The 12,183-nt window shown below is 41.0% G+C and overlaps 1 protein-coding gene across 3 annotated transcripts in view; it reads left to right on the plus strand.

The window, feature by feature from the left end:
• Positions 1-12,183, plus strand: part of FAM53B (family with sequence similarity 53 member B) — a 128,273-nt gene that overhangs the window by 55,576 nt on the left and 60,514 nt on the right. For 2 of the 3 annotated variants that reach the window (XM_073354113.2, XM_073354114.2), the window contains exon 4: positions 5,029-5,807. In XM_073354113.2, the coding sequence (XP_073210214.2) occupies positions 5,029-5,807 (779 nt within the window). Of the gene's footprint in view, positions 1-1,130; positions 1,201-5,028; positions 5,808-12,183 lie in introns of those variants that run through there. The other variant, XM_073354115.2, reaches the window with a different exon arrangement.

A 12,183-nucleotide genomic window follows, 5' to 3' on the forward strand; every position in this document is an offset into this window, starting at 1 on the left:
AAAGAATCAAGGTCAAATAGGTGCCTGAAGCTTGGGTCATCATGTGACTGTTCTGCTTTGATCACAAAGGGCTTTGGATCCTCTATAGTTAACTAGGTTAATTTGTGCCTGTGTTAAAGGCACAAAGAATATGAGGCTTGAAGACAAACCAGGCTTTTCAAGGTTAGAGGAACAAAGCCAAAGTGGTCAGATTCTAAAATGTAATTTATCTTAAAAAAGATACCGGACCAAATTCATCTTTGTGTAGTTCCTGTGAAATCAATGAAGTTACAATAGGAATGAATGTAGCCCTACTACTTTATTGTTAGCCTGACACAAAAAAGTTCTTTCTGTAGCTCTCCCAAACAATGTCCGATACAGCTTTAAGTTGCCATCTCCTCAAGAACAAACTTAGAGCCTATACTCATTGAAGTCACTGAAGGTGTGTCTACACTGGAAGCTGGGGGTGTGATTCCCAGCTTGAGGAGACATACTCATACTAGCTCTCATTGAGCAAGTAGGCTAAAAATAGAATGTAGCTGCAGCCACACGAGCAGTAAGATGGGCTAGCTTTCCTGAATACATACGTAGGGCCTCCGACAGGCAAGTCGTCAGGGCAGCTAGTCCATCCTGCTGCTCATACTCTGCAGCCTTATTCTGGTTTTAGTGTACTAGCTCGATGAGAGCTGGTGTATGTCTCCTTGGGCTGGGAATCACACCTCTCGCTCCAAGTATAGACATATCCTGAGAGTTTTGTCATTAATTTCAATGAGAGGTGAGACTGAGCCCCTCAGGGCTTGATCCAGAGCCCACTGAGGTCAATGGAGACTTCATTGTGGGCTTCAGATCAGACCCCTAGTGAGAGTTTTGAGTGCACAAGGAATGCACGATCAGGCTGAACTGGTTGAATGAGATAGCACGTGTCAGAGGGTTATTCAAATGCAAGCTAGGATTTTAATAATACTGCAAACTTGGTTTGGAGAGCTGGATCAGTCTGGTCACGTGTCCCTGTATGGCTGGGACAGCCTGTAAACTTGGAACTTCTTTTTAATTTGCTGCTGCTTCATGCCTGCCTCTTTCTTTTGTGCCAGGATACTGCAGTGTGAGTGGTAAGCATCGTTTTCAGACTTCTGCAACACTCAAACACAAAGAGACAAGTAAAGGAAAATTATTCATTGTCAGAGTTCTCTGACTTCTATGGTTGAATGTTACAACTTGAAGGTGCTTAACTGTAATACTTTTATGTCATTTCCTTTTCTTATTGGAGTGTTTAAAATAGAAAGAAGCGGGGGAGGCAATGGGAGGTCTGAGCATTTCTCTGACCACAGGTTTTAAAACTTCTGTAAAATTACTTTCTGGGTTCTTTTCCCAGTTTTTCCTGTGACCTTGGGCAATTCACTAAATCTCTGTGTGCCTCTGTTTCCCCTCCCACCCTTTGTCTTTTCCATGTAGATCGTAAACACTGGAGGGTAGGGACAGTCCCTTATTATGTGTGTTGTAGAGCCTATAGCACAATGGGGCTCTAACCTCAACTGGGATCTTGAGGTGCTACTGCAATAGAAGTAAAAGCTACAATAATCTGTTTGACAGTGACGGTCTGTATTTTGGGAGCTTTGAAAGCTATTTCATGATCAAATAGGTGCTACAAAATGCATCCGGTATACTCTGTAAATACAGACCTGCGGGATAAAAAAAATTAGGAAAAAAATGTATTGGACATGTGCAATAAGCAACTTGACATTTTCAGTTTTATGGTTGTAAGTTAAACCCAAAAGTTAGTGGCCTGAGGGCCAGCAGTATTTCTTTTTAACAAACTAACTCACAATGATACCTTTTTATTTGCACCTGAGATTCTTTTTGTGTAGCTTCTCTCCCATTTATAAACGGGCAAATAAATGTTGTCGAACAAAGCAGTTTGCTTTTGAGTTGAGATGCTCTCATAGTAAATTTTGTTCTGGAACAAATTTCTGCAGCTGGGTAAACCACATTGAGGTGTATAACTTTAAAAAATTAATACATCCTTAACTACAACAGTATGAAGGGCTCCCCTACAATTAGTATCAGTGTTTAGAAGATGGTAATCTTGTTCTTAAAAAAAATAGCAAAATACTTTTTCCTTAAATGGCTTTATTGAGTCATTTAAAAAGAAAACCTCTGCAATATCCTTTTTTTTTTTTTCAGTTTAACATCTCATCAGTTTCAAGGTTAACATTTATTTGCTGTGAAAATGATTTCCTGGGTTATCATGTGATATTTAAAAATAATAATCTGATACTGATGGACTACAAGCAGGCTAAAACATATGACAGTCTTCATGCTGTAATTCTTCAGCCCAGAGAGAACCCAGCTAAATATGGCTGACTGAACATATATTGAATCATTTATATTGGCCACCATACTGTAAAGGACATTGCACAGTAGGAGTATGGCGATAGACTCCTTGGTAGCACACTTCATATGCAACGAGAATTCATACTCTCCACTGGTGAAAAGTACGTTTTGCAAGGTTTGTTCTAAAGTGCAAAGGGAAAAAAATCTTAAGTATTGCTCAAGATGATACTGTATCTTCCATTTTCTTTGTAGTTTTTAGAGATTTATAGCTGTTTGTGCAAAAGTGATGTCGAAAGAGGAAGGTATCCTGTATCCTCTTCTTATAGCTCACCAAGGCCTTTTGTGAAATATGACGTCTGGGACCTGAAGGTCATGGCAGCTTGCCATCAAAAATTAGCTTCTATTTCTGTTTCTTTTGTCTGGTGATCTGACCTGAGAAATCTCTCTGTTGGCTGCATTAAGGGGGGAGGGGTGGAATAATAAAGATCTAAATATAGATGTAATTGTTTAGTGTATATTTCTCACTCTTCATTGTGTTTATTAAAATGAGAAAGACAGCAAGGGTTAAAATAGAACTGAATTCATAGCTATGGCCACAAACAACATTTGGCTCTGCAGTTATTAAGTGGCATTCTCTTGGAATCAGAAATAATAAAACTCGCCCAATGCAGTGAGAAATGAAAGGACATTAACCTAGTTAAGTGCCAAATTTGGCCTCTCTGATTGAAATGATCATTATATGTTGGGGAATAGTCTGTTATTATTTATTAATTATTTGTATTATGGTAGTGCCTAGACCTGTAGATTGACTATCTAGTTCTTTTAAAATCAGCATTCAATTGCTTACATAAAAAAAAATCACACTATTTTGATGTGAACACATGAAAACTCTGCAGTAACAGTTAACTGATATATTTTGCCTCTGTTTGCAACAGCAGTCTACAAAAACAGTTGCCAGTCACGCATGGTTAGGTGATTACTTTTTTCCATCACGGCTGTTGATGGCATAGTTCTAACACGGTTTTCCTGTTGAGTGTGAACAAGGATGTTTTTAAAGAACTTCATTAGCCTTAACCATATTGTAGCATATGGGTCAAATTTTTCTTACTTGCGTACTGTCATTGACTTCAGTAGGACTATCTGCATGAATATGATCAACAGGATTTGCCCTCTGTCCTAGGTGGTCAACAGCAATATATCTGAACATAGATGGAACATGATTTGTAACCTTCTTTCGTGTAGCTGCAATCAGTGTTCTAAGCATAACCACATCTGTAAATATTTCCAAACATAATTGTGAGCTGTTGCATGGTTAAGTCAGGACAAATGCTATTCGCAGAGCCATTCACCAGGGACATGCTCGCTGATGGAGCCGATATATACACATTGAGAAATACTCAACAGGAGGTCATGTTGTCTTTTGTTCTGCTATATTAGAAATGCATTAAAAATTCTAAGTGAGATGGACAAAATTGACAGGTAAAGAAATTTCCATGTGGATTTGTTGAATATAAAAGCGGGGGGGGGAAGAGTATAAAAACTAAGCACACATTGACTTGTCCCTTTAAATGAAGAAGTATTTAATTGTTACGTATTGTCAGGTTTATCACAAAGCCTGAACAATTTATTGTGCTCTTTATGACTGAGAATTCCAAAGGAACCTAAAAGATGGTAAGCACCCATCTCCCACTGAAATTCAATAGGACTTGAGTGCCTAACTCCCTTTGGCTAATTTGAAAATCCCAGCCTATTTACATAATTATTCTCATATGAACATAGACTGAAAGGCTACTCTGAATTCTTAAGAGACTCAACACTGAATGCTACTATCAAAGTGAGGGCCAACATTTTCAAATATGGGTTCACTTCAGTGAGACCTGTGGCTACTCAGCAGCTACCGTATGAAAATAAGGTCATTTACTTAAGTACTCGATTGTGGATAGAGGTATCTGATGTTAGGCATCCGTGTTTGCAAATTTTGACCAAAGAAATTCCATTACAACAGCTACCTCCCCACATTGATAAGGTCACATTATGTATTGTTCCTCCTATGTTACCCTGCTCTAAAGCCATTCTTTTTTTAAATAGAAGAGGAGTAAGAGCTATCCACTACATCTCATTGGAGCTTACATGTACTTACTTCATTAGGATTGCTATCTTAAGGACAACTCCAAAGAAAACCTTGGAGCCAGATCCTCAGGTGGTGTAAATTGGTGTAGCTTCATTGACTTAAGTGGAGCTACACCAAAGTATGCCAGCTAAGAACCTGGCCCTTGACATTTAATTCTGATTTTAAGTGTCCTTTAGACTCTTGTAACCTTGTAAACCTCTCAGGTAATTGTTGCTTATAGAGTCTAGAACTAAATGCATGATTCTCAAGCATATTTTATCACAGAGATAAAATGATTATTCTATGCGTTTGTACAGCTAAGTTCCCCTTAGCTAGTTCATTTTGTGTAGTCTCTTCTTATAGCAGTTTTAGTTCAAGATTAACTTTTTTGCTGCTGCTATTATCTCCCTCTCTGTCCATTCATCTGAAAGCAATCACTTGGCAAGCACTCTGGGAAACCATATTCCATGGGTTAATTTATATTGGAAAATGTCCCATGTGTTATTTTTAGTAAATGGACACAGAAAATGACCCATATAATTAATTCATGCTAATATGTATAGATATATCGATGTATATAAATTTTTTTTTAATCATTTCTAAACTAGAAAATGACAGATGGAGAGATCTCAGCAGGAAGTATCCACTTCAAATTGAGCAACCTGGTACCATCATCTGGGACTGTCTGCCTGATAAAAGTGAAGATGGCTCAATATGGCACAGAGAGGCAGCTAACACATGTTCAGTGACCAACTTGATCAAAGACCTCAGTCTTAGTGACCATAATGGCAACCCATCAGCACCTCCCAGCAAACGCCAGTGTAGGTCACTCTCTTTTTCTGATGAAATGTCTAGCTGCAGGACATCATGGAGGCCTTTAGGGTCAAAGGTCTGGACTCCTGTAGAAAAGAGACGGTGCTATAGTGGGGGAAGTGTCCAGCGCTACTCCAATGGCATCACCACCATGCAGCGGAGTTCAAGTTTTAGCCTCCCTTCAAGGTCAAACATGCTTTCCTCATCATATGACCAGTCTGGATTTAGCAACAAATTTGGATGTCAGCCATGCCAGGGGCTGAGGAGGTCAACCACCTATGGACAGACAGGTGACATCTGGGGTTATGATCACAGTTCTATAGATGGTAACCGGGTGGACATGCAGAGGTCCCTCTCCTGTTCACATGATCAGTTTTCCTATTCAGAATATTGTGCACCCTCGGCAAACAGCACACCTGCCTCAACACCAGAGCTGATGAGACGCTCCAACGGGCTGTCCCGAAGCCGATCGCAGCCATGTGTCCTTAATGACAAGAAGGTTGGAGTTAAACGACGACGGCCTGAGGAGGTTCAGGAACAAAGACCTTCATTGGACCTTGCCAAGATGACCCAGGTAAGACATACTTATGTCACTAACAGTCAAACACAGGTGGCACAGACATTTACAGAATATAATTGAACATTTACGTGTAGACAGAACACAACACTAAACAGGCAGCACCAACATGGGGTTATTTTTTAGTCAACAGAAGCCTGAATTTTAACTGTTTCCATTTGAGTTAAAATCCATTTTCTCCTGACTCAGCTGTATTAATCTGCATTAAATAGATGTGGTTCTTATGGATAAGTTTGTTCCTTTTGTTAGAGCAGAAAACTAATTACTGTCCAGCTGGATGTGTAGCATTATTCTTTTAAAACCTTCCTTCTTTTTGTTCCTGCACTCTGAGGCCTGTAGCACACCACATCAGTATTTCCTCACAGTATGTATTTCTACCAGAAATAATTTTTAAAGTAGAATTTATGTAGGAAATGTTTAGAGGAAAGGAGCTTTGAGAGCATGCTGGAGGAAGTGAAGGCAACATCCTGGGTATTCAGCACTAACTTTATCACTATTTGAATTTTCACTGGTAGGGACTGTACTGGCTATTAGCGGTGACTTCAAGCAGTCTTGACTCCTGTAATTTTCCACTCTGGAGATATTATCATATTTCATTTTCAGGTGCAAACATAGGGCAAAATTTTCTTCCTCAATCTGCAGTGCAAATCTGCAGTGCAGATAAGAGATTTGAAGTGTGTATCTGAGAGGATTTTGCTCCATAACCCTCAACCTTCAAGACCCAATTACGTGATATTGGCCTTTAAAAATGCATGAGAAAGAATCAAAATGAAAGGATACATCAAAGAAACAGCACAAGAAGCAATTTCATTTTGCATATATAAATTTTTCCACAACCACAGTTTTATGATTCAGCGTTTCTAATGTCAATAATTTACAATAATAAACTCTGTGATAACACCAACTTCGTGTGGTACAGAGATAAATTTGGGTCTAAAGATCCCATGGCTCTTTTTGCAAGAGTAAGGTATTAACCCTGCTGTCCAGGCCAAATTCCAATTTTTAATTTTACATTCTGCCTGCCAAAATTTTCTGCTAAAGTTTCAACTGGATAAGATATTCTTCTTCACTCTCTGTTGTGTAATGTTGCTGTTAAACAGCTGTTGCATTTCATCCCAAAGGTGACAGCATTTCAGTAGGATAGAGCATAATGAACTTTAGTTTATTGTTAACAATAAAACTAGTGACATCTCGTAAGCAGGTACAGTTTAGAAATAGAGTTGCAAATTTCCTTTCCTTCCCGTCACCCAGAGTAATGACTTCTGATGTTATAAATACATTTTTTTCTTTTAGAATAATGTGATATTTTATGACATTTTATGGTTATATGGTTCAATGGTTGCTTGAATGAGTTCATTTGTGTTTGAGGAAGTGACTAGTCTGTCCTCTTCCAAGAAGCTTAAATGATAAAAAGGGTCAGAAAACAGCGTTCTTGGGTGATGCACTGTGATTGCCATTTGATAAACTGTGTCAGTTACATTTAACATGCTTAGCTTCTTTTATTAGCTAATAAGCTGGATTGGTGGTAAAAGCAATTTACACATGTGGTTATATTTTATTAGCCACAAATTGAAATAACACAACCGGCATCACTGAAGTCCTTTTCATTTCCTGGCATTGGCAGAAACATTTTAAAAATATAGTCCTGCATATTTGTGCCCACATATATAGGATACTTCATGTATGCTGGACTGGTCTCCAAGAAAGTGATGGTGTCAGCGGTGGGGGTGGTAGGAAGAGGTAGAAGGGGCAGCTGTGAATGAAAACACTTCTGCTGATGGCTCAGTGTTCATCAACAAGTCTCTAGGTACATTAAACACACTTAAAAGTGGACAGCAGGGGATTTATAATCCCTTCAGGGAGAAGGAGCCTTGGGAGAAGTTGATACTGTGTGATTTGGAATAATTCTGGGGATTTATATTGCCCGAAAGACACAGGGCTGGCTTGTGCAACCTTTGTATTGGTGAGCCAAGTAGTAGTCTCATTGGCTGCAACAGCAGTACTCACACGAGTGAGTGCTCACCACCATGGGCAAGGGTTGCGCAGTCTGGTTCTAAATAAAGGTCGAGGCAAATCTGTAAAGTAGTGTGGAGAAGATGGCATGACTGCTGTGCAATTGAAGAAGCTTTTTCCTGGCACTACAGTCTCTCTCTCTCTTTGTTTTTTTAGAAAAAGCAAAACAGTGGCCCAGCTATGCTACCAAGTGGCCACGTGGTCATCTGCCTTCCAAGCATAGTCCTTGAACCCAACCTCTCACTCTCAGCCAGGGGTGTGCTCAGTATTTAAAATTTGACCCCTTTAGGAGGGGCACCCAGGAGCTCGCTTCCCCCTGTGCCTGGCCCCGGCAGGAACTTGCTCTACCCTCCCCACAGCCCTGGCCCTGGCAGGAGCTCGCTCTTCCCTGCCTCCGTCGCCCTGGGGCTGGAGAAGTTCTGTGCCCCTGATGATTATTCGGAGTGGGGGGGGCATGCCCCTGTTGTGACTGCTCTCAGGTGGTGGTGCTAAAGGGTGCTGCAGAGGCAGTGATGGAGGAAGCCCTTTATGTTACTGTGCAGAGAACCCTGGGCTGTTTGCAGAACACCTTTGTTAGGGTGCAGAGAGGGCCTTGTGAGCTGGGACACACAGGGGGTACCATGCCATGACAAGAGGCCTTGAAGGTGAAAGAATAATGTGCAGCACATCAGGGGTGGGGAGCCATAGGACTTGGGAGCACATTCTCCAAACCAGCTGAGTAACCACAGCCCGGAAAATGGATCCCACATTGGGAAAAATCCATTTTTCAGCTACCTTTTACTTAGTCCCTTTGTACCAAATAGAAGAATAAACTTCAATTCCTTTTGCAGCAGCTTCTCATTTAAGTTCAACTTCAGCCCCAGCTGCCTCTATTGCTGAGTGACGGTAAATGACACACTGGTTTGGATTGATGGAGAGGTTTAAATCTGCCTCCAGTGACAAAGACCTTTCAGATCTTCAGAGGCCCAAGAGTCCAGGGTCTGTGAAGAGGGAAGGGTGTGTGATATTCATTTTAAAAGAATGCAAACAAAAGCTAAATCACGTACTGCAAGGGAAGGAGACTATTAAAAAAATTAAAGTCCATTTTTGTAAAATCCTGTACCTGTGCCCAGCAAAACAAACCAACCATATTCAGTATCCCCTCTCAGCTGAGCTCCCTCCTATCTGCGTCATGATTATGCCCCTAGCCGCTCTCTCAGTATTTAAACCCAGGTGAAGCTGAAGGTATTTTATGTCCCCAAAACATTTTGGATTTCAGGTCTGTAGAACAAAATAATAGCGAAAAAGAAAAGCAGTGAACTGTAATGCTACACACTGGCTATATGGCTATAGTATTCTGAGCACAGTTTTCACACACTAAAGATTTCTCTCTTCTGACTTTGGTTCCCACGATGGACCCAAGCTAAAGGGGTACGTACAGTATATCTGACAACACTGAAAAGTGTAGTGTTCCTGCAGCCTGCAGGAGTTTGCAGGTTCCTGCTGTGCAGGACAATGCTGCACAATAGAAATCCTCTGCAGGAATGGGTAACTGCATCTTTAGGACCGCATGACCCCCTCCCCTCCACTTTGTGTTGTTTCTTGAGTGATCTTACCATCTGGGATGGAGTGAACTAAGTAAATTAATCCCAAATAATTATCAAAGTAATGAAAAGCCCAACATTTTGGAATGATACAAGGACCCATCCAAGAAATGTAGCCTCTATGTAATTGTAATGATAACCACGCTGTATCACAACAGAAGTTGTTTTAAAGCAGTGCAAGGCATCATTCCTCTGATCCATGTACAAGGTGGTTTCATTTAGAGTTCACAAACAACTCTTTGCTATAAAAATACTTCATGAAACGGCTTTGACCTATTGCTTTCTGTGTTTAGCTGCAGGACCCTGAAAAATGACACAATATGCTCTACAGTAGGGCAGGGCTTAAACCAATCATTTATTTATAGCATCAGAGTTTTGTAGCTCCAGAAGCATGATCAGTATTTTTCTTCTTGCCACCACACACTGGTGACTGTATTTTTCTTTGGCTCAATTAGTAACATGTTCATTGAGAAAAAGGTCACACAGGACTGTGTTGCTGCTTTTGAAATTGTGACAATAATGCAGTGATACCCACCGACAGGAGATGGAGGAGGAAGGATGTTTCTGCGGATAAGGCACTGGACCGAGTCAGGAGAGATGCGCTCTCTTTCCAGTTCTGGCAGTCTTTGTGTGTGACCACTGGCAAACAACTTCACCTTTCTTGGCTCATGTTTCCTCAAGGGGAGATTGTGTGACCAAATTCAGTAATATTTGGGAAGCACAGTGACATTCTTGGGATAAAAGGCATTAAAGAGATGCAGAGTATATTATATACGAAAAAAATCTGCTTACAAGGAGCCAGGCTTTAGGCCGGTTTTTGCATCCTGGCTTGTTTTGTGCCTGGGTAACTTGGCATGCAACATTTGCACAGCATCTCACCCTTGGTCTGTTCCATGCTAGGTAGGTTCTCCTACAGCACTCATCACAGATGGTAAAATGGATATGCACACAAACCTCAGTGTTGCATGCAGACGTGGGCTGGGCTTGTAAATCTACCTGATAACATTTTGCTTGTTTTATCTAATGACTTGTGTACGCAAAGTTTGGCATGCCCCAAATGCTCCATCAGCAACCTCAAAAGCGAGTGAAGGGACTTAGAGATGCTCAGGACTTTTCAGGATCAGACCCAAATGGAGAGACAGTGCCCCTGGATGCCAAATCATTCCATATGCCTCTCTGTTACAATTGCATTTGTTGTAAGAACAGCTGTTGAATGAATAAAATAAAGGTTAGTATTTTTATTCCTTAAGTTATTCTGAGAGTCTGCACAAAGGCCTCTAAACTCTCCTCCATCTTGAGCAGGATTTTGGACATTATGGGAAGAGCAGAAAACAATCCGTACAAATCCTGGGGAAGGGAGAGTTGCAGTGATGGAAGGGGGCTGCAGGAAGAGAAGGGGTCAGAATCGGGCAGACCCTGACTACCAGGAGCTATCACTAGTTTGCAGTTTCAGCCCACTGGACATTGCAGGAGAACCCAGGATCAGTCAGGACCATATTTGGCAGTTTAAGAACAACTGAGGGAAATAGATATAAGAATCAAATATCTTAGTCAATGCTTTTTTTTTAATTGATATTCTCACTTCAGTTTTCTCAGTGTAATGGCCTGGGCTCCTTTTGTTTGCTTGAGTCTGTACATACGGAAAGTAAGTTGAATGCTTTCTAAATATCAGGACAAGAAAGAGTAAAAAATGAAAGTGCAACTGATTGCTCCAGCCTACACAGTGAGCCCTGGAACAGCTGCTTGGCTACGCTTTAAATACTATGTTAGTAATTGTTGATGGGGCCTGTGTGTGCTAAACAGGGGCGTGCTGTAAAAACAGGAAAGTTGAGAATAAGTCATCTGTCTTGGCTCGTCATTTTGTATTAAAATGTGTTAGGCTGCTAGGAAAATTAAGAGAACCATTGAGCTGCAGGTCGCTGTGCCGTTTGCTGTGGCTTTATGAATTACCCTGCCTTAAGCTGTCAGCGCTGTTATTGCACAAGTAATCTTCCTAAGGTCATGGCGACTGTGTGCTCTGCAGCTTCGATCTCACGTTAAAAAAAATTAATGAGTTTATCTTTGAAAATGCCAATGAAGTAATTTTTTTCAAAGGCTCCTTGCAATTTTCTTCTCTTTAATTGTTGGCCATTTGCAACTAAAGATTCCTAAGAGGGAAAAGCCACTGAAAAAGGGAAAAGTAGCATGGCAGAATACACTGTTTCTTGCTTATACAGGGTAAAGAAAGAAATCCTTCATCCTATGCAAGTGTTAAAATGTAGCTCCAGTCCACCCTTAATGCAGAAGCAGTCTGGAGACCAAAGACATTTGGGAAATTGCTATGGAGAGAGGAGATTTAGTGCCTGGCCCAATGAAGCCAATGGGCATCCTTCTCTTGGCTCAGATCATACATAAGTGCTCAAGGAAAAGCTGGAGAGTGCAGGCTCAGGTTCTAAGTGAGAATGTAGGGAACTTCATTCTGGAAGGGAGGGAGAATGGTCTTGTGGTTTAGATGCTGGGCAGAGGAGCAGGAGAGCTGGCTTCCATTCTCAGCTTTGTTGCAAACTTCCTGTGTGTTCGTGGGCGAGATACTGAATTATTCTCTGACTCATTCCTCCATGCGTAAAACAAGTATAATACTTTCCTATCTCACAGGGCATTGTGAGGAGAAGTCCGTTAGCATTTGAGAGGTGCTCAGATGTCACCAGTGATGAGGGCTGTTGAAGTCGATAGATCGCTATTTGAGAGTCAGAGGAGGGATGTGGTGGAGAAAGGGGGACTCCACACGCAGTCACTAC

Source organism: Lepidochelys kempii, chromosome 7, assembly GCF_965140285.1.
Source record: "Lepidochelys kempii isolate rLepKem1 chromosome 7, rLepKem1.hap1, whole genome shotgun sequence".
Classification (NCBI taxonomy): domain Eukaryota; kingdom Metazoa; phylum Chordata; order Testudines; family Cheloniidae; genus Lepidochelys; species Lepidochelys kempii.